Source organism: Anser anser (assembly GCF_964211835.1).
Source record: "Anser anser genome assembly, chromosome: 6".
Taxonomy (NCBI): domain Eukaryota; kingdom Metazoa; phylum Chordata; class Aves; order Anseriformes; family Anatidae; genus Anser; species Anser anser.
The window spans coordinates 19,452,843-19,480,358 of record NC_139726.1 but is presented as its reverse complement, the minus strand read 5'-3'; the positions used below and the strand labels follow the sequence as shown (position 1 = coordinate 19,480,358).

General features: G+C 33.9%; 1 protein-coding gene across 7 annotated transcripts in view; it reads right to left on the bottom strand.

Moving 5' to 3' along the window:
* LOC310901350 (sodium channel protein type 2 subunit alpha) overlaps positions 1–27,516 on the bottom strand; it is a 79,246-nt gene that overhangs the window by 11,475 nt on the left and 40,255 nt on the right. For 6 of the 7 annotated variants that reach the window (XM_083840704.1, XM_083840702.1, XM_083840701.1 and 3 more), the window contains 10 exons: positions 25,194–25,574; positions 24,068–24,200; positions 22,922–23,160; positions 21,840–22,013; positions 19,847–20,203; positions 18,173–18,652; positions 7,369–7,489; positions 6,845–6,999; positions 5,638–5,811; positions 3,380–3,502 (listed from right to left, as the gene is read on the bottom strand). In XM_083840704.1, the coding sequence (XP_083696830.1) occupies positions 3,380–3,502; positions 5,638–5,811; positions 6,845–6,999; positions 7,369–7,489; positions 18,173–18,652; positions 19,847–20,203; positions 21,840–22,013; positions 22,922–23,160; positions 24,068–24,200; positions 25,194–25,574 (2,337 nt within the window). The remainder of the gene's footprint in view (positions 1–3,379; positions 3,503–5,637; positions 5,812–6,844; positions 7,000–7,368; positions 7,490–18,172; positions 18,653–19,846; positions 20,204–21,839; positions 22,014–22,921; positions 23,161–24,067; positions 24,201–25,193; positions 25,575–27,516) is intronic. The other variant, XM_083840703.1, reaches the window with a different exon arrangement.

The following is a 27,516-nucleotide window of genomic DNA, read 5'->3' as shown; positions in this document are numbered from 1 at the left end:
ATTCATTGTCATTTTACATGACAGAAAATAAAACCTTTGAAGGCTACAGTAGGTATAAACCATCATGTATACCATATAGTAAACAAGCTGAAGGAAAGGAGAAATACTTGCACTTTCAGGTCTCCGTTCCTGTCAAAATAATATATCTTTGGGGGGATACATACTTTGGACAACATTAGAGATCCGATACAGCTTCAATGTATTTTTGTTTTATTAAATTTAGAAGCTGGAACAAATTAGGTTCTATATAAATTATTCTATAACTGTATAGAATGGTGGATGAACTCTCCCATGCTTCAAGCTGACCTGTGTGTTGTGCTTTTTTTTTTTTGCCACATACCTTAATCACATACTGTAATAAACATTGTTTCTAACAGAAAAATCTATTAGTTAAGAAAATATTCTTTTTTAAAAGCATCTCAATTCTTCTAATAGAAATATAACTAGATTCCTTAGCTGTAATAATATTATTCAATCACTGAGATATAAAGTTATTGAAGATATTTGTCTTCTAGTTTTCAGTCTTATTACACCTGAGAATTCTGTTCCTCTTTCTATTGCAGCTGCAGATCCAGTTATGTTATTCTTTCTATAATTGTTGAATTTCTACAGCTGATTTACTTTCCCTGGTTTTAGTGTGCATCCCAAAGCTATAGCAGGATCAGCTTGAAACATGAATCATTTGAAAATACTAAAAATGTAATGTTGAGCATCATGGAAAACACCAATTGGTCACCTCCTGGCTTCCATTGGAAGTAGGGGTAGTACAAGAAAACAATGCATGTGAAAGAAGGGAAAGCATTAGAGAGAGATTAAACAGTGTCCTTTACTTTTTAAAAAGAAAAAGGTTGTATGTGCCTATCACTACATAGCAGTAAGTAATAACACTTGGGGCACAGCATAGCCAGATCATGTCTTAGCATAATTCTTAATTATATATCCACAAACTAGTTTCATGAAGTCTCATGTGCAAATTAAAGTTTACTTCCTTTAGCAGTAGTTATGTAAGGAAGATATAGGAGAAACATGACATGTTTTTCCACTGGGGGAATGCTTTCTATTAATTATTAGTTTGGGTAGGTACAACAAACCCTGATCCTAGGGTATCCAACAGTATGGAGGATTAAAAATTTAGATGGGTAGAATGGAATTTATTGCATCTATGTAAGAAATACAAGTGTCACTGGAAGTAATTCTAAGTACCCATGCAAATATGTACACCATACTATGTTGTCATATCTTCAGTTCATGGATAACAAATACCAAAGAAACCACTTTTTTTTTTTTTAATGACGAAACATCGATTTCCATATATCAGACCTTAAAATCTTATTGTAATTATTTTTTTCACCATCTTGAGCTACTGTATCTTTAGACATTAAGTCTGAAATTTCTTTAAATAAACAAAAGATGTCTATATCCATAGAAATGTTATTCCAGTGGTTAATTGCCTAACTAACAAAGATATCTCATTTTTATTCTGAAGTTATCTAATTTCATATACTACTTCTTCTTATGTCTTTTGCTAAGGTCATAAATCTCATTATCTGTACGATTTACAGAGACATACAGTTAGCAGATCTGGATTAAAACAGTAGGTAAAGTTCACATCAACATGGAAGTTACAGGATTGAAAATTACCCATATACCTTCACGAGAAAAAGTGATTTTTTTCTACCTTACTGCATTAAATTGCTAATTAAGAAATTTACTGTACAAAGTTTTGTTTTCAATTTTTTTTCCTAATTATTCTCATTAAAAAGTAACAGCTAACGTGCTTTTAGCAAGATATTGCTGATGTTTTAGACAGGCCTTATATTTGATATAAGCATTCCAAATTTTGATATTTGTCTCAGCATAGTTCTGAAGGTTTTTTTTTTTTTTTTTTTTTCTTTTAAGTGAGAAGAGGTGTCCTTTTTAGCCAATTTAAACACAGGAGACAATGAATTATAAAAGCTTTGCTTTCTCTGCAACTGTGAAAATACTTGTTTTTTCTTCAGATCAGAAGAGAAAAAAAATACATGTAGTCACTTAGAACCCAGACATTCTAACTTATTCAAAAAATGCTGTAGGAAAAATATGTTATGTTGAGGAAACTATGAGAATTCATATTCTGATGAAGGGCTCTCTTTCCACACATATATAGCATCATATGGTCTTCAGAAGTTCACCAAATTGTGGTTGACTTATAAATTTACTAATAAGCTTGTAAACTGGGGTGTCAAAGATCAGTGGTTGCAGTAGGGAGCTCACACAAGGATCTCTTTTAATTACAGCTACAGTTTATTTTTTCAGCTCATGTGCATTTGCTAATTAGACTAATAGCAATATGTCCCAAGTAGACAGACGGGCCCTGAAGGTACAAGTCACAAACATCTTCTGGCAGGAGCTAGAAATGTCTTCTATAGTAGTAGTTGTTGACTACTGCCCATAAGAGAAACATTTCTAGAGCTTTCATGTCATAGCAGAATATGTAAGGTTTTTGTTCACTTCAGTGCACTAAAGAAGTGATTTAAACTAATCAATCTGACTTTGCACTGAAATAGAGAACCCAGCTGGGCAAATCAGGGTCTCAGCTGTGGTAACTGATACCATGATAACAGCTGTGGACAGTAACTTCTCAAATATATCCAACTCTCAGCAACAAAAAGTCTTCTCATATGTTTTCAGGCTTCTTAGTGCTCTGTAGATTACAATCAACATTTTTAAATCAACATAGAAAGCAATAAGCAACCATATTAAGCCAGAAATCATAAAAACGAAACACTAGCACCTTCTTTGAAATACACAATAAATGTCTCAAATGAATGCAAGTTTAATTTGAATGAGAGAAGACATTTATCATGGCCAATTTTCTTAACACATCAATTCATTAAAAATAAATAGATTTGTAACAGAAATTGCCAATTAATATTTATATAAGAGAATGCTAAGAGATTTTTGATGGACTATGGATGATATTCTATAGTTGTATGAAATACACATATGCATACATGTGTGTGTGTATGTGCACACACTTTTATGAGGAAGTATTGTGGTTTTTTTTAAACTGTTTTGACTATAACAGGATTTAATCATATGGGATAATTTCAGTCTTGTGGTAAAATCCCATAGATCCATGCAGCTGATAAATCTTTGGGACCTTCAGGAAAATATGAAATTGGCTTAAAGGCCAGTGGATCTAAATAAACTTAACAATGTGTGCAATAACACATGAATTCATATAAGCAGATGAAGCCTTTTGCTTATATGTTAGTGATAAATGTAAAATATATAAGATGATAGTGTAGCATTTCTGCATGGATTTGTCACTGATTTTTCTGCATGCATTGTTTTTGTGTATGCATGCATTATTTCAAATTCTTTCATTTTTTCTTACCCTCATCCCTTCAAATCGCGACAAGGCTCTTAGAGGTCTCAAAGCTCTTAGTGTCCTAAGGGATTTAATCGCACCAAGTTCTGAGTAGCCCAAGGCATTAGCTGTTAAGCTAACCAAAGAGACCTACGCAAAAACAGAAAGGCAATAGTGCTCATTCATCTTGTATATCCTTTGATACATATGGTGGGGATGATGTGTGCCCTGAACTTCCCAAGAAGATTCAAGGGTGGACCTCTTTCTCCAGGAATTCCTCTATAACGCAAAAAGATTTTTGAAGTCAGACAAAGTAGAATAAAAGTGTATTCTAGGTACCTGTTGATGAAATCATGTTGGCAGAATGGTATAAAAATGCCTTCTAAAATCACATAAACCAGTCAACATTTGGTGGTATTTAAAGAAAACTGAAGTCACATGCAAAAAGAAAACTCCCAGAAGCTGGGTGAATTGGAATGCTCAATTTAGGACAGGACTTCCCATGGTATCTTCAGAACTTGAAAATGTAAAAACTCTCAAAAACCACACTCAGACCTGGCCTTTGGTCAAATGTAACTTTCTAGTGTCCATAAAATCTTATTCAACAGCCATAGCTACCAGTGCTGTTCAGATTTAACCAGACCAATCAAAACTGATAACCAACTGTTAGACAATGGTGGGAGCTTCATTGTTAGGCATATCCACACTTCATTACATTCCCTGTGACTCCTTTAACCACTTCATCAATTCTGGCTTGTATAACGCTGGTCTGGTCTGCAGGCAGATGAGTAAATAAAATAGAAAAGCTGTAAAATAAATAACACAATTATCTGTCATCAATAATCCTTAGAAATGCATTTAAAGTAGACCATTGGGAAGAGATGGCCCTAGTAAAGAAAATTAACAACTTTTATTACTCTCTGTTTAATGTCCTTCTCTTCCAGCCTTCCTGTTCTCTCATTTCTTTCATTTCCAAATTTAATCTCTTTGCTTGGTTATTTGAGTCCTCTGACTAAACACTTAAAAAAATACTTCAGAAATTACTACTTTTTTACATGCAAACAACTGCACTAGAAAAAGGTTGCAAAAAAAATCAGAAAGATATTTATAAAGTTCACAGAAGTAACTAAGCCACAAATTATCATATAAGACTTAAATATTTGTTGATAAATACAACAAACATATAAAGACAGTGTAAAGTATTATTCACAAAGTCTCTGTAGAATTCTACTGATCAAGATAATTTACACAATCTGGGACTGAGTCATTAAATATTTTACAGAGGTACAGGCTCAATCACAGAATAATAATGTGGCACCTAGCCACATTTTATCATAGGACCTGCAATGCTGGTATGGATATAAAAATTAGAATTTCGTCAAGCTCTGTGTAGTAAAGACGTCATGGTCTATCCATTGTAGTCTTACAGAGATATCTAGCTGTTTCCACAGGATTCTGCTGCTGATCTGAATGAGTGAACAAGGGACTCAAGACAAACTCTTACCTTGCATTCCATGGGAATTACATATGCAGAACTGAGAGAGACCATATGTAGTCAGGCTGTCGGGGATGGATGGGAAATGAATGTCTGCTGTGTGGTAAACTTCCATTTTTTGCTACCCAGTACTATTGTTTGTCACTTAGGCTTGGAATTATGACACTCCTCCTCCTTCGGACAATGTGTATCTGCTTCTTGGTGGTGCAGCCTTTTTGAAAATCTTTTGAGTACCCTTTCCAAGGGGACTGATCTATAAGTGCCTCTTTAAGGTTGCACATGCAATGCAAGAATACTGAGTAGTAAAATGGAATTGAGTTCCTAGCAGTATTTTCCTTTCATAGTTCCCAGCAGTATTTTCCTTTCCTTTCACTGAGTAAGTGATAGGACATTTACAGTAATTGATTAGAGTGTTAGAAACCTTTAAAGAAATTGCTTTGAAATACTCAAATTCCCTATATAGTAAAAAACTAATGAGGATCAGCAGCATCCTTTCCACACAGAAAAAAATACCAAAAAACATTTCAATAAAGCTCTACAACTTCATTAAACTGCAGAATATCAACAAACCATCTCTAGAATAATACATATATCTACATTATTTTCCTTTTCTAAACAGAATTATAAACCGTACCAAAGTAAAAAAAACAAAAACAAAAACAAAAAAACAGTAAAACTGTAAACAGTTTTAAAATAGAGCTTCCATTGGATAGAACAGAAAGTTTCTCTTAAACACATAGTACTCTGATTTTTAGAGCCTGTGATACAGAATATGAAAAAGAATACATACATCAACAATCAGGAAGTCCAGCCAGCACCATGCATTAGTGAAATAGGTTTGAAAGCCATAAGCCACCCATTTTAAAAGCATTTCCAGAATGAAGATGTAAGTAAAAACTTTGTCAGCATATTCCAGCATGGTCTTGATAGTTTTACGCTGTTCTATGTATATATCTTCAAAAGCCTGTGAAGAAGATTTTTGAGGATATAATTAAATGAATTCCCAATTTGCAATGAAGGATAGAGTAACCAAGAAAGTATTTGAATTGAAAAGATATCTGTGGTGATAGGCCACATATCCTTCCCTAAAGCACAACCTTCTCTTTCACTCCATAATATAGTCTTCATAATGCTGGGTCAAAACATAACATTTATCTCTCAGCTGAGCTGCATTATGATCCACAAAACTTACTATAATTCTCCAAATCTTTTCTTCATTTATTTCAATGAATAGAAATGGCTTACTGTCATAAGGATTTCCTTTGTGATAGTTACAACTTTATATCAAAATTATCAAAATTGTATTAGAGATTTAATAATGGTTGTGACACATAATTTTGAGAAACTAGCAACTGAAACCAAAGTATACACACTAACCTGCACAGAAATTCTGAACAGAGATTTCAAAAGAAAAGGTCTATGTTGGCAGTGAATCCCTTGTGCCTTGAAACCCAAGTGTGGCAAGTGCGCTATATTTTGCTTCTGATGTGAGGAACAAATTAATTCTGTACTGACTCAGCATACCCGATTTAGCATCAATTTGGCCAAATAACTGACAGGATCACTTTTGCACCTTACATCTTGGCTTGTCAGTTCAAGTTGTTCTTGATATCTTCCTAGCTCAGCTGTGGTTTATTATAAATGTTTGTAAGTCAAAAGAAGCTAGTAAATCATATTCTATCTCTGACCAAGGAAAACAACAAAAAAATGCTAACATATAAAAAGAATATGGAGACATGTGAGTACCAGTTTGATATAACTAATTTCTTATTTCCATGAACACTACATTTTGATCACACCAAGCAATTTCCTTCATAGCCTGTGAGAAAACTTACACGTATAATACAATACATGCCAAATACTTGCTGAAATATGTTGGCATTAGGACATTTATTAACTGGATATTAAATTCTGATGTTACCTGTAGCAAGATAATTAACTGTAATTCTAAATGTTTGCTGCTTAAAATAGACACAATTGTTCCACATTGATATTACCAGAGCACCACTGCTGAGAAGAATCATGAAGACAATGAAGGTCTCAAACCAGTTGTGTTCAACAATCTTATAGCAGGTTTTCCTAAGATTCCACCAGATTTTCCCTTTCCCATCTTCTACACTGACTTGACAGCACTTGAATCTCCGCACACAGCCTAATTGTAATAATAAATTGAGATGTCAGAATAAGGTTAATACTTGTTAGGAATCACAAGTGAACAAAAGTAATTTGTTTTATTTCAGTAATACAGCAATAGATGGTTGTAAATAAGTATCTCTCTGAGTATTTCAGGGCTTCAGTTTCAATATTTGAAACAAAAACTTTCTAACTCCTATAATCCATATGAAGACGAAAGAGAGCACCAGAACAGTAATCTATGGCAGTACCTCTGAAAGAGATACTCACAGAAAAAGAAAATACAACCATAATAACAAAGCAGCTTTTTTATTTTGACTAAGAATAGAACCCAGTCCAAAGCAACACAACTAGGTCTAATCCCCTTAGTATATTGTAGTTCACCCACCTTCTGTGAAACAAGCCTCCGGCTCCAGAGCTTCTTCAGGTTCTACTTCTGGCTGCTCTCCTTCTGGAGGTAGTCCAATATCAACCGTGCTGCCTTCTGATGAACTAGATGCATTTAATTTCTGTGAATGAAACCCCACATATATATATATATTTCATTTTTTAATTATTTTGAATAATGTTCATATTTGAAATGCATAACAAAATCTTTTGCATGTATTCCGTGCTCTGACATTAAAAGAAGAGTATCTTATCTACAATCTATAATGCCAAATTGCTCTACTACAGGTGAGGTCACAAGATTAGAAATTATATGCATATTTTCCCTATGGAAAATGTTTTGACATTTTCATACAAGGAATTGCTGAAGTTATTAGCCACATATAAGAATTGTGAAATTAAATTTCTGTAAATTAGGAATGAATGCCTTCTACACTTTGTACTGTTTTAGTTATTCCAATCATGTGGCTGCATTTGAGATTACACTTCATATAGCATATGTTAATACAAATCATTTTTCCAACATCATGACCAAACCAACAGCAAGCTGCAAAGATGTATTTTCATGTCTCAGGTAAATGTTGTTCTATCAAGTCTGTAAAATCTAAAGAGTTTGAATATAAATTTTTCATTATCATTGACATGAAAACACATATTACAAGTTGTACAGGACAGTTTAAGTCTCATTATTTCTAAAAGAGCATCACATTACTTTAAGAGCAGTAGCTGCTATCTTGCATTCTCAATTGCCAATGCATTTTCTGATTTTATTGTGCATTTTGAAACTACTTATTACTTTGTTACAGTACACATACATGTCCAATAACCATAAAAACAAACAAACAAACAAAAACCCCTTAATTTTTTGAGAACTGAAGTGAAAACAAATGTTTTAAAAACAATATTGTGATAAAACAATATGGAACCAATTAATCAAACTGATAATATATTCCAAATCTTCTATTTCATGCCATCATACTCTGCTGGCAAGAGACAAATATGAGTACTATAGTAAGTAAAAGCAGTTTGATCATGGCATTCTATGACTCTTCTAATGTTATCACTATGTGGAGTATAACATCAGTAAAATGGCTGCATTGATAAGTAGCTAATTTTATAAAGGGAATGATGTAAGCAGAGTTAGAACACAGTCTATGGGGAATCAATATTAAATAGGGGGATGATCCATGGAAACATTAAAGATATAACTTTGCTGACAATTAAAACTTAAGTTAGAGGCATTATTCCTTTAAAACATGTTCAAGAAGCTCCAACTTCTATAGAGTTTTTTGTAAAGGAAATGTAAACAATATTTATTTGCGAATACAGAAAGTACCATGAAACTTTAAGGTAATTTTCCACTGTTGACAAGATTCAGTATGTTCTTCAAACAAAGAGAAAATTAGTTTCTTTCCCACTCTGATTTTATCAAATGACAGTGACAATACATTGTGATTTTGACATAGGCTTAATCTTGATTTCTGTGTACCATGGTACACTATAGTCCACATTTTAGAGGAAGATGAAGCAAATGGAAACATTTATTGTATGGTATATTATGCATGTAATTTCAAAGATATCCACACCTCTATATGTTTCTTTGAAAATCCCAGTTTGCATATTCATGTCTTAAATCTGTGCATGAACTTTAGCATCTATGAGGTTAGGTCCAATGTACACACATGGATGCACACTTTTCTGCAGACTAGTATTTACAAATCTCCCATTACAGCATATTCAAAATTGTAGATGGTGTACGGCAGTTTTGTCATTGTGGAATACTGCCTCTACAATGGTGAAGCTGGAAAGTATGGGATAAATATTGCAGTCCTAAAGTAAGGACCACAGCATATAAACATGAGTGGAAGACAATCATCAGTTTGAGAAAAGGCCAGAAATGCTACAAACATAAGGAACATTCCAAAGAAATTTATGTACAGTGTCAAAATTAATGTTTACCAATACTATAAAATAAATAACTTTTAAACTGAGAAGTGACTATCTGTTCATAAACTTTTCTTAAAATGTTGCTTGCATCATTCCGATCTGGACAGCATTTCTAGCAGAATGCTGTAGTAGCAGAGCAAAAATAAAATTTATGAACTAGTTAAAATATAAGCTTGATAGACCCACTGTCCATTCTGTTACAAAAAAATGAAGAATTCAGTAACTCAGATATTACACAGAGTTTAATCAGCACACGTTAATTTGAAGAAGGACTAATAATTCCTATTACTGAAATTGCATATGACTAACAGGTAACTCAAGATGGGAGATTAGAGATAATCACTACGAAGAGATCAAAATGATCAGGTAGAAAAGCTAGAAAATGATACAGCAGAACAGTCAATTATCAGGAACATCAGAAATCCATCTTTATTTATGTGGGCCAGTATGTACGGTGAGTTGTATCTTACAAGAATCTTTTCATTGAAAAACTGGTATGCTTCTTGTAAAGAGCTGTAATAATAATCACAGGAGTTAAGCTAAACAGATAAATCCTAAATTGAATTATCAGCATTTGAAACACAGCAATAAAATGCCTTATCCTACTGAGAATTCAGTTACTCTTCTGTTATTGATGTAACAGAGTATTTCCTTAGCACGCTGTTCTTGCACACTTGAAATTAGCTCCAAACAGGTTACTCTATGAACAATCATATTACAAACATTATTCAACAAATTAAATCTGTAATAACTAAGTATCATTTTGGGAAGAAAAAAAATGTTTAACAGAAATAATTATTAGCTATCTTTTTGTTTCTCTGTTCTTTTTAACACTGAATTTATTGTATGGCATTCTACATAATATTTATAAAAACTAGTATCCATTACAAACAGGTAGGAAGGTTCTACAATACATCTTAAGATGTCATCAAATCAATTAAGTTCAGTGTAGCAGGAAAAGTTTTCAGTAACAATCACATATTTCCACAGCAAACTTCTGTTCTAGTATAAAGCAAATGACCCAGGGATATTGTATTGATTTCTACATATTCAACACAAAATCACCCGGGAGTAGATCATGTTATTGCTGATTATGTTTTATCCATATGCTTTAATACATATGAAGACTTTTTCTATCACTGAACTGGAATTGCCAGTGTTCACACATACAGAATCCAGCTGTATGGGTTGACTATCCCCATTTGCAAACCCTGAAACGTTGGGTATACAGCTTATGTCCCAGTTCTTCACCTGAACATATCTCAAAGTTACTTTTGCACCTGATAAATTCTTCTCTGCTCACCAGCATTACAAAAACTGGATTTAGACAATGTTATCTACTAAACATGTATATGGCTTTTTAAAAGAATGAACCTGTAGAAACAAAGTAATCATCAAAACCAAACTTTATCTTTGCTATGCTAGCAAGTCCTTTTTCAACCTTTTTTGATACCATGGTTCTAGATTTCAAAAGCATTTAGTCACTCAGATTACAAGAGATTTATCAAGGTCAATTATTAGACACTCTTCAAGAATTATGATGCTAGATAATAAAAAAGACAGGTTTTGTGAACGGTATGCTAAGGAAATTATTCTCAGAGGAATCTACTTTTAAAAAAACTCAGAACATACATTGTGTCTTCATGAAAGACACTAACTTACATGGTTCAAAAGCAGCAATATACTGATTATCATAGATATATGTCTTTTATGGCATATTTACCAACAGCATTGCCATTCATGCTTTAGTCATCAATACAGTACAGTATACAGAGATACAGCTTTTAGTTTAGCTTTCAAGAAAGAAACTGAAAGTGGAAAGCAGCTTGCCTATCAGAGAAGCATTGCAAAAAGCAGCAGCCAAGTTTAGGTCAGGAAGTTTTTGAAATAAACTACTTTCTGAACCTTCACAACATCTCATAGATTCACACAATTCTGCTTCACTTACAGCCAGGCCACTTTGAGCTTCTAACATTTCTTTCTTTCTTTGTTTCTAAGATGATTATCAGAGAGTAGCTAAACAGCTCTTAATTTAACATTTTTAATGAAGCCTGAAGTTTCGTGATTGGTCAGGGTGCTGTCAAAATCAAAATTTAAGGGACTGAAGCAGCAAAGAGCAGAATAGACAGGGGCAGTAAGATGGCGCCAAGAGAAACCACCATTTTCATTTTGCTTTCATTTCCGTTCCTCCCAACACCTGTGAAAACATTAAATAATGGAAAATATATTCTTCTTTTTCTCAGTGCTGTCTGGATGTCAGTATGAAAAGGAGATGATCTCTGATTTTGGTAGTGATGTTAACTCCAAACTTACACAGTCTGTTCCAGTACAGCTACGTCACCTATAAAAACAACCAGGTGGCTAAATATCATTGTAGTTCCACTGGTACAGCTAAGTGGCACCTGGCACTTTCTAGTGCTTATACAGTCAGGCATAACAACTCTACCAGGTCTAAAAAACAGAACATTGTAAATCAAGGCAAAACTATTTTGTGTTATGGTTTGCAAATACTGCAAAAACCCAGAGTCCCTAAATTACAGTCCACTCTGTCCTTTACTGATATTCATAATTACTTTAATCTACGTATTCATAAACATTTGATAATTGAAAATATTTGCAAGAATGCTTGATGAAAGCAAAAGCATTGTAAGTAGCAGTGCAAATATTTGCAAAAGCACTCCCATTGTAAGCCACTTAAAAAGGCTCTTTAATTCATACAAACAATAGCAAAAGGATATTTCTGAAACATCATGGGCCTACTGTTTGTAAAGATTAACTAAGTTAACTGCAAGGAGAAACAATATCTCACAATTTAATATCATACACATCTGACAATATGGTGTGACCATTTCATAAACAAATCAAAGCCTGAATTTTTCAGAGCAGCAAAGAATTTTGAATATCTGTAGATCAAAATATGACTTATCAGATAAATTATTCATTACAAATAGAAGATAAAAAGCTATTTAATAAGTGTATATTAATTCCACTTATTTACCAAAATGAAAGCAGCATCATATTGCACTATGGTGTTGTAAATATTATGGTAATTTTTAATAGGTGAGATGCAAATTATTCTGAAGTTGGGAACCTTTTGGTCCTAAATCAATAACTTATTTACTGGATTGCTGAGCTGCATTTATTACCCATAAAGTGAGAATAAGTTTAAGTTTCTCAGGGCAGACAATTTTAGATGTTTAGGGAGGTAGTCAGTTTGTGAGCATAAATTAAAGAGCTATGGAAAGACTGAATTGGCCAGATTTTGTCATCAGTTTTCTCTTTGCACCTCTACACATATAAGTGCGGGTGTAAGTAAGAGCAGAACTGATCTCTGAATGTTTGACCAGCCAAACACCCATTTTCTATAAGCTTTTTTAACCAAATGATTGTCACATGCTTGGACTGTAGAAATTAAATGAATTTCATGCTTAATGGTGCTTCAATTACTGCATATTAATCCCCCAAATAACTAAATGCTTATATGAATACTGAAGAAACGCATTTCTAGGGAAAATTGTAGAAAAAAAAATATATATGGCTATCATGAGTTTGCAAGCTATCTTCATTACAATCTAAAATACTACAATAGCATGAAAGTTTTCAAAAACAGTTAGCAGCCTTCCATTATCAACACAATTTATAGATGGACTTAATATTCTGATGAGAAAGATTTAGGTGTTACATATCCTGCCTTCTAACAAAATGAAAGAAAATCTTTCAAAACTAGGATCCTGAAAATTTTACCATCAAGACTGGGAAAGGTACATAGCATGCACTGCCAAATACTGTTAGAATATCATAAAAAGTATAGCATCTGAACTGTAGAAATATTGGGGCTGCCAATCTCGCCTGACCATGCTGTGATGCAAGTCCCGTGGCTCAGCAGAGAGCAGCTGTGCATGTTTGTAGTTTATTGCAATGAATGGGACGGGAGCTGAATAGCATGCAGGCCAGTCAATATCCATTAAAAAGTGATTATATAATATATATATATATGTATAATTTGCTTAGGTAACCTGTGTAAAATTGGTGACACGATGCTCTGCCTCCCTAAAAGGCACCAGAGCTGCACTCTTGTCTGATCCAGCTTGGTTCTACTCCTGTGAGAAGAATGGTAGGAAGTGAAGTTCAGGACACAGCACCTTGGCTTTTTTGCGCTGGAAATTCTTATAAAAAATATTGGCTGAGTAAAGATTTCATACATTTACTTTTCATTCATTCAGAATAACATGAATATATGTGAGAACACAAGACAATAAGTATCTTTAAGATTGCTGAATACTGCTGAAAATAAAATATACATTAAGGTGTCTGCAACAGTATTAGGAGATCCCACATACATTAAAAATAAAAAATATCTTGTAGCTTTGTATATCTCAGTTTATACTAGCCTAGAAGTTACACTTAAAATAAAAATCTAGTTATTACACAGATATACATGCACTACAAAATTTTCTATATACACCATCCCCATAGTACTAAAGGACCTAAAAAGGAAAATATATTTTACAGCTTCTGTGCCGGATAGCAGCAACGCAGTTCAGGTCTTCAGACCTGCATGGACAACAGACTCAGCATAGTGGCTCCATATACGTTAATGGCCCTACTTTCTTGGTAACGTTTTATTTAGGATATGTTCCCTAATTTCCTTATTGCATTGAATTTCCCCAGTACCATTCTTATGGACACAACATCTTCATAATTATTTCTTTTTTTTTTTAGGCCTCAAAGGCAATCTTCTAGAACAGAGCTTTTCATTATGTTCATATACCTACTAGCATGTCTGATATTGTATGTTTTGTTTCTAGAAGGTCATAATTGAGTTAATATTTCCATCAGAATGCTGGAAAAGATGCATGTTATAATGAAGAATTCACTAAACATTAATATACTTAATTAAAACTTGCTAATAAATTATAATTACTATGTAGAAATTCATCTTATTGCCCTATGCCACAATGAATACATGCATCCATGTATGTAGAGAGACAAAAAAAAACCCCACCACCACCACCACCAACAAAAAACAACAACAACAAAAAAAACAACACAGACACACACTCATCAGTATCTGGCTATTTTCTGCAGTGATCTCACAGTACATTACACTGGTGTCTAAGCTGTCTTTCATTTCAGATTCTGCTAAATAAATGTGTTTTGGTGGCAATTTCTAACTTGAGCACTTTTAATTTGAGTTTGTAAGCAATAAAGTGACTGTAGATCAATGCTCAGCAACATCAGAATTATATGAATGGGAAAATATGAGAAAGCAGAAACGCAAGTCATGGTACAGCATGACAAAAAAAGAGGAAGTCTTGAACAAAAAGCCATTTATAGTCACTTCTTAATTTTAAAAATGTCTTATTTCACTAATTTCATGACCCGGCTGTTGGTCCTGTGACTAGTATGCCCCTATTCTCCATATCAAAAACCAGAGCGAATAAGAATTCTCTAGTGAAAAGTAGGAACCAGGATTAAGATCAAAAACTCTACTTTTGTGATTAAAATACATTTGAATTTTAGGCACTTAAATCCAGAAAAATACTCATAATCATCATTGCTTAACTACTTTGTCTCTCTTGAAGACGCCTGAATTTTGTAAATGTTTACTTTCAATTTTTTACCTTCAATTTCTGCAAAAGCAAAAAATTTTGGTCCTAAGTATGTTCACAAGTGTTTCAGGCTTGACTAGGCAAAACTGCTTGGCATTTGCTCATTCCTGACTAAATATGCACTTCTTTGTCTATCACCTGAGGTATTCATTTTTCAGTTTGTGAAGCACGCTTAACACACACGTATACAAGACTAAGTTTTGCCAAGAATGAAATGAAATTGAATTAATGAATGAAATTATCTGCAGGAGAAAGACTTCCTTTTACTAAGTCTTAATGACCAGCACTCATGCCTCAAATGTGAGAGAAGCCACTTTAAAAATCTCCCTATAGGAATTCAAATCTGTATTTTTGTGTCCTTGTAAAATAACCCAGTCCTTACACTGGGAAAATGAAAGATATAGCTAATGAATACAGTCAATAGTCATACCATCCTCCTATATGATGGAGAAATAGATGTGCTATTGTCATTAAGGTCATATTCAGTCCTGATATCTATCAGCCTATTGGTTTGAATACGATACATCTTCCATTTCTTCTACTTACTTAAAGCTCTTGTGCAGTAAATACACAAGATTAAGTGGACTACAAAAAGAGCAAGAAGCAAAAGTGAGTGCATTGGTGATCAAAGAATTCATATGGGAAATTCAGATTTTGGTCCCTGTTCCAAGGGAGTTCACATATTTTAGCCATCAACTATTGAATGTTAAAAAATTATAAAAAAAATCTGTAGTAGGGAAAGATTTATTTTGCAAAACAGATAGCGTAATCTTTAGGCACTCCCAAAAGTCATGTTCCTTCTTGCTGTCACTGTTTAGTGAATCACAAATTGTTTTCTGCATAATAGTTGCAACTTCAGCATGAGAAACCGAGAATACTCCATTACATTTTCTAAAACAGATTTCAGCATAGAATTAAATAATCACTAATGAAAATGTTTAAAGTCCTTCTTTCTGTAATATAAAACATAAATCTAATATTTGCATAGCTTCGTAACCATTGAAAACAAACAAAAAAAAAAAACAAAAAACAACCAACCACAGGAAAAGTTTACAGCACACCTTAAAACATGGTTTACTACTACCATGAATTAACCTGATGCAGACAGGATCTCAGAATAAGAAGTGAAGAGAGGAGAGTTTAGAGTAACGCTTTTCTGAGTGCATACTTTTGATCCTAACAGGACTTAATAGTCAACATCTCAGACTATATCTGCCAGAAAATTTTCTTTCAGTGCCATTCATACAGTAATATCATCTGAAGCGTCATTGCCAGTTACAATATATCTGCAGCATACACTAACAGTATCTTCTTCACACTTTCGAAATGAGGTATTTAGAATATTTTATTAAAAATCATAGGCTTAGGCTGACAGCATCTTTGAAACTGATAGAAATACTGTTCTAATATTAACTTTACAGACAAATGCAGAATGACAGATTGTTACTCAACAGAGATAGCAATAAATATTTTGTGATGAAGAAATCCAAAGTATTCTGTTTCCTAGTATTGGAATTTAATTTATGACACCAAACTTTTAGTACATCTTCTGGATATCACTAGTTGCTAAGCAAGGAAAAGACTGAAAATTATGGATGTGCTTGAAGATGATTAGCACGACCATAAAGAACAAACCCAGAAGGTCCAGGCCTATACCAAGAAACAACACAATTTACAGTAAGTCAGAATAATGAACTGTGACATTATTGTGATATGCAAATGTTATGGATAATCTCACTGTTAGGTGGAAATTCATCAGATTAGCAGTAGAATTTTCTGGTCATTAGTCAGCAGTAAACTTTGAAACAGTTAACAATGGAGCAATAGAATAACGGAATGATAGAACAATGCCCTGTGTGTTGTAAGGTGCCTGAAGAAGATTCCTTGTCTCATCCTAAGTACAAAGATAGAATGGAATCAATCAACATCGTACATTCAAGACCAATAAACTTTCATATCATCACCCTCTTCTTTACACAGAACAATTAAAGAGCTAATTAATAGAACTTCTGCTTTGTTGTAGACCCCATGGTCATGAAAAGTAAGAGAAACACTAGTAGAAACAATATGTAAAAAAAAAAAAAAAAAAAAAAACTACCCACAACAATGTATTTTTGAAAGAACAGTGAAGAAATTTCTGAAGAGAGACAAGAAAATGTGACTAAAAATGTGATGCAGACAGTGCAAGAAAGGATCTTGGGGTAAGAATTATTAGAATCTTATCCATATTTATATCCTCAGATTCAAGTGTGAGAAAATCATTTATGAACTTCTTTATGTTAGTTTATGTCTACACCACAGCATGCAGTACTGCTCAAAAATGCCCATGCTAATTCTGAATGAACAAGAATTGCTACTGAACATAGCACAGACTTACTACATGATGCAGTGTGCCTCCACCATGTACAACTGCACAGGCTTAACACAGTAAGAATGGCATTGGCATCCACTGTTACTCACTAACTGCTAGCTTGGAGTTGTTCATTTGGCACCACATTGTGCCAGACAGAGGTGCGTTTTACTATTTTCACAGTAGGTATCAGATGTAAACATCTTAAAGCTTTAAAAATGACAGTGGGTAACCATAATCTTATACTGAGATATAAAGCTTCATAACATTTTTTGAGACATAAAGCTTCTTAATTTTTTCTTTTCTTTTTTTTTTTTTTTTTTACTGCAAGGTCACTACTTCATTTCTTCAGCAGTTCTACTACCATCAGATGGTTGACAGTGATTGAGATGAAATCATCTAGTGATGCTAGTCCAATATTCAAATATACTTATGATGTATACAGATGTTTTTTGACTACATCAAAATAGTTAAAAGCATCAGGATGAACAATTAATTTGACAGGAGGCTCTCCAGAAAGTAGACAAAAGAATAAATAACTAAACTAATGAAGTAAGTATCGAGATACTTGCAAAACTCACCCCCCACATTTTATAAGAGTTTTGGTATCCAAGGCTATTAAATTGTTCATTTTCTTGTAAGTGAATTAACTCAATAAAATGGGGGGGAAAATAATATTAATTTACTTTAAAATTGTTTTATACTATCTGATTTTTAAGGTAAATACAATCTTTTACTACCATCTCATTCAAAACTTGCAATCTTACATCAATTTATCTTAAATACAAGTTTGCACACTGTGTTATACAGCAATTAAATATAGATTTTTATTCAACACTAGTATGCTTAGAAGAGTAAAAAGGATTGGAATGTTTTTAACATAGAAATAGTCCTACCTCTTTGCTTTCTTCCAGGTCTGACTCGCTGCTAAACTCTTCTGTATTTAAGTTTTCGAAATCAGATTCGCCGACAGCAATTGGCACTGTCACAGTGAGGCTTGGGTTGTTTATGAATGACATGTAATCACTTTCATCAACAACATATTTTTCCACGCTGCTGCCTATGCCACTCGTAGTTCCATTCCCTTCTTTAAGATAGGCAAGGTTTTTACCTATTTCTACTATCGTGTGATTGGAAATACAGCTGTCTTTTTTGTTGTTTAGGTCTTCAAGAGGTTTGATTTCATCTAAAACTTTTTGCTTTCTAACAAAGGCTTTTTGGATGAATTCACGCACTTTTCTCTTCACATAGTCTATGCCCTTCTGAATCCTTGCCACAGCAATCTGTAGATTGTTCATTTCATTATCATCATCTGTAGCAGCAAGGTTGTCTGAACTAAAGGAGCTCAGCAGCAAGGCCAGAAAGAGGTTGAGTACCTAAAAGACAGTAAAGAGAAAATAACCTGGATCTCTTATTTTAAAGTCATACAAGTAATTCCATTACGGGTTGTTTGATATGACATAATTTTTATATCACACCTAGCACTTTATCTCAAACCACTTTCTTTCTGCTATTTCCAATCCATACTCCCTATGCCCTTTTATTATAACTTGACAAAAACTTAATTATTAAATTAGCTTCCAGAACTTGACTAATATAGGTGAAAATCTAACTCTTCCTTGACTTTCTTCTCCACACAAAGTCTTGCAGGTCTGCTTCTCAAAATGGAAAATGACATAGGGAAACAGGATACAACCTAATATGTAGTATGCAAGCCATATAAGTCATTTCCTTAGTAGTGTTCATACGCAAGGGGAATGCAGGCAGACTCCAGTTTTCTACAATTCAGAAGATCATAATTTCAGTGTGTCTAATTCAGAATATAATAAATTATATATTTGCCCAGAATACCTCAGTCTGGTTTTGTTTTGTGCTTGAAAACTAGCTAATAGATAAAGAATCAACAGATGTGATATATTTTGGTTTTAGGAAGCTGTTTCACACATTCCGTCACATTCTCAGGAGAGCAATGCTGGTACAGAAATTTGGTATGTAATTGGGGGATGTATAATGAGGAATGGTATGTGTAAGACATGGAGTATAATTATTCCAAATTATTCAACACTTGTGCCTCTATCCAGAAAATGGCACTTGGGAGGAATTCAGAGACCAGCAACAACAGGATTAAGCAGTTTAGAAAGCATCACTTATGAGAAAAAAATTAACAGCTAGGCTTATTCTGTTTCAGAAGTAAAAGACTGAAAGTGGAAACAGTAAGCCTTTAGGTAATATAAATGTTGTCATGAAGACCAATTGTTTTGCATGATTATTGATACCAGGCAATCTAATTGGCTGCAAAGGTGATTTAAGCTAGATTTTTTTAAGGGCATCTTTATGACAATATTTTATGAAAATAATTTAGCACTGATCTTACTAAAGATGTTACAAACTCAGTGAAGATTTAAAAGAGGTAGACAAACTGGTCAAGGTATATTTGAACTTTGTGTAGAGAAAGGGCAAATGAATTAAACAATTTCCTAAAGTTCTTCAGTCTCCATCTCTCTGATTTCTAAAGTGTGAAAAATAGGAAATACATTCTAAAACTTTAAAAACTCTCATTGATTACATACCACTAGGTTTCCAATCACCATGACCATCATAAAGACAGTAAGGCACATAGTTTGGCCTGCAACTTCCATGCAGTCCCACATTGTTTCTATCCATTCTCCACACAACACTCGGAACACAATCAAGAAAGAGTGGAAAAAGTCATGCATGTGCCAGCGTGGAAGTTCACAGTCACTGGAGATCTTGCAGACACATTCCTTGTAGCTTTTCCCAAACAGCTGCATTCCAACCACAGCAAAAATGAACACAATGATGGCCAGCACCAGGGTCAAATTCCCCAAAGCTCCCACTGAGTTGCCAATAATCTTAATGAGCATATTTAGAGTTGGCCAAGATTTTGCCAACTTGAAAACTCGAAGCTACAAAACAGAAGAAAAATACACAGTTATTCGTGTTATTAATTGTAATAAATCATCACTATACATTTCATATTCCAGTTACCATGTGTATAAATCATGTGTCACATAACTTTTATAAACTTTAAATACAGAGTTACAAACTTTATACTTTAGTTATAGTACTAGATATCAGTAGTCTTAAGTCCTTATCTGAGTCACAAGAAGCCAAAAATACTGTCTCTGCTCACTTCAATTACACTGCGATTCTTACAAAGTCTCCAGTTCAGCCTTTGCCTCCTTTGATGACTGTAGATATCTACAGACAAATTGGTCAAAACATTCTTTTCTCCTTCAGTTAATTCTAAGAGAATACTACAAAAAATAAATCAGTGCATGTGGAATGTGATCAGCTTAACAAGATTATTAGTGTTTAGACACTCAGATCTCCTTGTTCATTAGCAGAGAGATGGAAGAAATGGCTTTCCTAAATGGAGAAACAAGCTAGAGTTTTTAATGACAGGCATAGAAGTTACTTACAAGTATCTCTTACAACACCTTTTCTGTCATGAAAAATAAGCACCATGTGCGTCTTACAAAGTTTACCATGCAATGTTGAGAAAAGTGGACAAAAGAAAATGCTATATTAAAGTGCGAATTAGACAAAAATTGACATAATTGGAAAGATATAGCAAGTGTTCAGACAATCAAAGGAATTTAAATGTAAATATTATTTAATGGAATGAGACATAATTAAAATACATATAGATGCAAAGGAAAATACAGAACTCTATTACTGAGGGAGAAGTCAATCCAGACAGATACTCGACTTTAGGAAAATATAATATAATGCTATATGGAGAAACAGCAAATAGATAAATTAAAAAAATAAAAATAAAAAAACCCCTCTTTTTCATAGAGGCTTTATTTAATTATTTTTTTTAGGTTTGCTTTATTTAAGGCAGGAGTTGATGACCAGGAACTCTAGTTTAATTTCTCTTATTGTTTATGTCTTTTTAAAGAGGATTTGAACATCAAATTGCATGCTAGCCTAGTCTTCAGCAAGACCAAGGCTTTTCAAGTTCCTATTCATGTCAGAGGTATCTAAGAACAGACAGGGATACTCTAGTGATTTCAGAACAGAAAATATATATTTTCTATCCAAAGAAAATTCTTAACACTGCTTTCTTCTAAAAATAACCTTGTAAGCAAACTGGTAATGGAAGCTTATCAGCTAAACAGTTGATAAACTTTTATTAATTAATCAGTTATTTACTAAGTGGATTACTTATCTTCTTCAGTCATAGGTTGTGATAGTCTGTGGCTCTTGCATTCTTTATTCCCTCATTTATGAAAAAAAAAAAAGACTCTAAAAGATACCACTATTTAAAAGGTTAATTCTTAAAGCACACCCCTGCTGCAAACAAAATTGATGTTGACAATGTTTTGAAGGAGAAACAGACATTATCAAGATAACGTATAAAACAAACTTGACATAATAAATATTTGCCATTAAGCAGTATGGAATTTAGTATTTTTTAAGTTCTTATGCAAGGAACTTCTGACTCAGCTAAATATATAACGTACAAATGAAAAATGCAAGACATAAATGCACAAATATAAAAAAAATATAGAAACGTATTTTATTTAGTATATTTACCAATCGGAATGATCGAAGGACAGATAATCCTTCTACATTTGCAAGGCCAAGCTCCATTAAACTAAGACTCACTATAAAACCATCAAAAATATTCCAGCCCTCTTGGAAATAATAGTAAGGATCCATGGCAATTATCTTGAGAAACATTTCTGCTGTGAAAATTCCAGTAAACACCTGCAACGAAAATACAGTTTCTTACTCCATTTTAATGAGAAAATATTATAATGTTTATATCTTATATATAAAATATTATAAAACTGTCAGATTCAACCTTTGTTAGGTTTATATCCTCAGCAAGCAATCCATGATGAATCTGAATACCTTCTCTATATTCCAATAGACTTGGTTAGGAATTAAATTCAGATTTGAAGCTTACATATGCATCACAGTGTTTGGTTGTCAAAGAAGAAAGGGGAAAAATGTTTTCTATGCAGTTAATATGCATGCATAAATACTGATACATAGAATCTCTTCTGATTTTAATACTCAGTTTTTTCTTCTCAAATATCATCTTTGCCCTTGTGACATCTCATCTTTTTACTTCTAGGGGTAAAGATAAGTTTGTAAGAGGAGCAATTATTTTATTAAGAAAAAAAGTTGTTCTTAATAGCACTGTCATCCTACTTCACCACCTCCTGTGAAGTCACAGAATATATGCTGTGCTCACTGGGTCTTTCCCCTCTACAGACAGGACATCAGAAGGTGCTAGTGAGGAGTAGAAAAGGTGTGGGATTGGATCCGAAGATTCTTTCAATTTGTAAGTGTTCGTTCCGGAGAAAACATTATATAAATTTCTGTAACTAGCTTCAATGACAGAAGCTGAGGATTCTAAAAATCAAAATGCATATTGATTCAATAAATCTTACCATCTTTTGCAAAGGGAAGAGAATTAAATTTCATAAAGCAAGAATGGATAAATCCACAAATGTCAAGAGGCGCTTTACAGCTTAAATTTAAATTCAACAATCCCAAGCCTATTAATATCTAGTCAACATTTTCTTTTAAACTTATGTACATAGGCTACATGAGAATTATTTAAGAAAAATGCATTTGACATACATTGTACATCATGAAAGACTTACAAGGTTTCCTACTGAAAGCACACCACTGAACTGTTCTGTCATTGGATAGTGTTCCATGGCCATGAACAGGGTATTAAGAACAATGCAGATAGTAATGGCCAGATCAACAAATGGGTCCATCACAATCAAATTTACAATATGTTTGACTTTCAGCCAGGGAGTGCAACAGTCCCAAATCAAGCAAGTGTTAGCAAATTTGTACCAGCATGGTGGGCATTTCTGTCTTGATTCTTCAAGTTCTAGAGAGAAAAAGGTAAATAACATTTTAAAGATATTTCTCTATTTAAACATATTACCAGTCCTGCTCATTAGGCCTGGGTATTTTCCTCTGAAACCAAGGCTAATGTCCAGTCAAAAAAAAAAAAAAAAAAAAAAAAAAAAAAAAAATCTGTTCCACTATATATTAGATTTGATGTGAAATGAATACCAAATATTCAATATATAAAATAACCACTTAAAAATAAATGCTGCATAGGATGCAAAGTAAAAATTTGCCTTAGGAATCTGGCATGCATAGAATGAATAAAATATATCACATTTTACTCAGGAAGGATAAACTCTTAGAAAGAGCCTAAAGTCAGACAACTATTTAGACACAATTATGGTCCAAATGTGCAAACCTGCCCATTTGCTATCTTGGGCATAGTCATTTAAGCCTCAGAACAACATTTTGCCCTTTATTACAACAAGTAGTTTTTTAATTCCATGTTTTGGAACCATTGTATTTAGTCTAACAGAAAGAGCAACGTGATCTTTCCTTTGTGAAACAGCATGTCTGGTGAATTGGTAGAAGGGGATTGTTCTACTGCAAGAAGCATAGCCATTTCACTAATCTAAATAGAACTTTTACCCTGAAACACAACTCCTCTAGAGAAACGCTGCATTGATCAATTGCTTTCTGCTTGCACTTTTCTTGGAAGTTTGCTGCTTCCATCTCAAACCTATACTGAAAGCTTGATTGCTTTTCCAAATACATCAGTCCATATTAAAAAATACACAAACAAACAAAATAACTACCTCTATATACAAATCTCACCTTGTCTTTACCTTTAGGTTCACATAGCTACCTTTAAACACCACTACTACTTAGTGTGTCATACATTTAATAGTAACTGTATCATAATACAAAAATTCTATTGTACATACCTTCCATTGTATTTGTAAGCATGCTGGCTATACTCATTGCTCTTTGCCTTGCACTAGGATCTGTTAGGTAGTCCATAGGAACATGGTAAGAACTAGATCGTCTCTTTCTTAAGTCAGTCTCTGTAGTAGTGCCCTGAAAATAAAACACTGATAAACTAGCCTATCAATTGTTCATTTCATAAGAATAACACTGTAAATTATTATCAAAGTAAAATGGTTTCACACACTCTGGTGTCCTGCCCCATGCTCCATTATACTGTTGTTTTGCAAGAGAATGATGTAATGCCTATCTTTGTATACAGCAAATAGCCAAATACATTTGTAGGACTGCTCTTGTGCTCAAAGAATGTGTGTTTAACTATTTTGCTGAAACAGGGCTGAGACATTAAGACAGATTCATGAGTTTTTAGACTATAAAAAGTTCCATGATGCTTGTCAATGAGCTCTGCCATATATATCCCTCATATTAGGCAGTGAAGTATTTTTCTAAACATGAAAATGCACAGCCCACACAGCTAGCTGTAAGAGCACAAAGTATTAAGTGTATTTTATTAAGATAACTTTGAAGTTATTAACTTCCTAGCACACATTTCAAAACAAATAAGAGAAAAATATTTATTAATGTTGACGTCACAAAAAAAAAAATCACTAGGAAAATTAACAATTCGATAGGAACACTAACTAGCATAAGTTGTCCTATCAGATATTATATCAAAAATTTCAGGTATGGTCAGTGGGAGGTTAAATGCTCATTTAATATATTCCATTAGGTAAATATAATTCATATATATATATATATATTGATATCCTGTCTGATATGCAAATACATGACCTCTTCAGTTAGTATAATGAACACATGGGTATTAGATTACATGTGCTACATTTATTCAATGGTTTCCTATGCTATTTTGTTGATTCCAGTGAACTAACATACATTTTCACGTATCTAGTTAATGAGAGCTAGACAACTTCAGTTTCTTCTTCAGCTTATAACTAGAATATATAAAAGGAGCATTCATGTCTTGGCCAAAAAGGGAATTTTTCTCAAGTGACTAAATTTCATAGAAACAGTAGTTGGTTACACAGGGAGAGGACATCATGCCTGAGCTACTGCAGACTTCCTTACATTGCTAGCAGTGGCTGCTTTATCAATCATCACCTCTGGCAGAAGCTGTCCAGTAGGTGACGTCAGAGCTGGAGGCCCACCAACTAAAGAAACTACTCCATTGCAATCCACAGTGCTGTGCATCTTCCCATTCACTGGAAGTGGAGGTACTGTCCTGGATGACCTACTGGCCTGACTAATGTTACTGTTGCGCCGTTCACCATGTCTATGAGGAACAAAGAGAGAATCTCTTCTGCTCTCATTGTCTTCAAAAGTGCTGTGCTCATCATCAGCAAAGTCATTTTCTGATCCTACATCCTTTGCTCGACCTCTGAAGCTGAAAAGACTTGTTCGGCTATTGCGCCTTGGGGAAAACAGGGAGCCTCGAATGCTCAGCAAAGACTGTAGGCAAATAAAAACAGTGATTATCAGATGAAAATTATTTTAAATATAACACTTTCATACAGGGGAAAAAACACAGTGTTAATATGTCTTAAAGGGTAAGGTCATCTACAAGGAAATGAACAACCCTAATATACAACCTCCCCCAGTACGCTCCCTTTTGGGTAGTAAACAAAGAGCACATAAGTGACAGACAAAGGCTAGTTATTTTACTACTTTGGCTATATAAAAACAACCAGTTTAATTACAGTAAAAGAAACTGCTTGACAGAATTGCTTCCTCTGCCATTCTGCCTGCTTTATTACCAACTGTTCATAAACTGAGTAAGCACATCTAGACACTTATTTATCCCAGGTTGGGATTAGTCTGACAGACTGAGTAAATAAATTTTTTGGCATATTTCCTGTGACTCAGTCTGTGCATAGAAGTAGCTCTCAAATACTGCCCAGTTTAAATTTTTTTTTTCAGGTACTGTTCAAATAGGCCCCAATAAGATTTTTATTTCTTTTCAGAATTGTTAGCTATCCTGAATACGCAAAGATATGTATGCAATTTTCTATGAACAGTCTCACTAATCTTCATCAGATTACTCATATGAGTAAATGCTTTGCTATGGGTGGATCTTTTCAGGATCAGTCAAAATAAAGCTCCAATCTTGCAATTACACATGTGCTTAACTTTAATTCATGTTAGTGATTCTCTTGACTTGAATGACTGGCATTAGCACCTGATTTCACCCAAGACCTCTATGAACAGCAGAGATGATACATAACAAAGCAGTGTCTGTTTCTCTTCTGCAACTTATCTTTATGGATCTGAGCCCCATTGTTCTAGGCATTGCAAAATGCAGAACAAAAAGGCACTCTGCAAATAAATTATCTAAGTGTAACACAACAGATGGATACAAAAAGAGAGGGAATATGAAGAGGCAAAATTGATGGGTATGATAAACAGTGGTCTTAGCTCACCTTAAGTCACTTCCCTGTCAAGCTTTCTGTAGGCAGCATGGTAAAAGAGAGTTTTAAAGAGGGATTTGAGGAAAGCAATGAAGTGTTCTGTGGAAACTCATGGGAGATTCTTCCAAGCATGAGGGGCAGCATACCAGAAAGAGCTCAAAAAAACTAGTTTGAAAATTTAACAGGAGGTTATGGATGCTGGCATGGGTCAGTCAAAGCTGTGACTTGATTTGCTTACTGTAAGTAGACAAGGTAGGTTGGGATGGGCTTTAAGCACAGTATGTTTTACGGTATTGAAAATATCTATAGGTAGGTATGTTAACTAGCAGATTAGGTAAAAGCAATGAGATAGGTTAGTGTTCTGTGTAACAACATTCTTGATGAACACAGCAGGAACAGGGACATAGAAAGAGGTCCAAGTTAAAGATTATTCACAGCTGAGGCTCCAGAGTAGAGTCAAAAATAAAAAAAATAAAATAAAATAAAAAAGAGAGAGAGTAGGAACTAGCAACAGGGCCTTGTGGAAATCCCTTGGAAAACTGTCAGGAGGTAAAAGGATCTTCTAAAGCACAACTAAACCAGAACTGAGAGGAGACAAAATAATGAATGTTAGGAAGAATAAGTTTTCAAGAAGAACATAATGGTCAGTTACATTGAAAGCAAATGAAATGTCAAGGAAGATGTCAAAAATGAGATATAAACCTGAGTTTTGTCTAGGAAAAGGTTATTAAAAACTGTGGTGAGTGGAATTTCTGTTGAGTGTGGTAGCTAGAACCCAAAGTGGGAAGGAACTGGGATTGGAAAACCAGAGGGGAGGGAATCGCTAGACTATTATAGTAAACAGCTGTATATGAACTTAGAGATGAAAAGGTAAGAGAAGCAAGTTGGATGAGGTATGCTTTATTTCTTAAAGGATGGATGAATTGAGCTGCAGCTGAATAAGGCTGCAGTTTGAATGAAGACATGAGTAAGAATAAGGACCTACA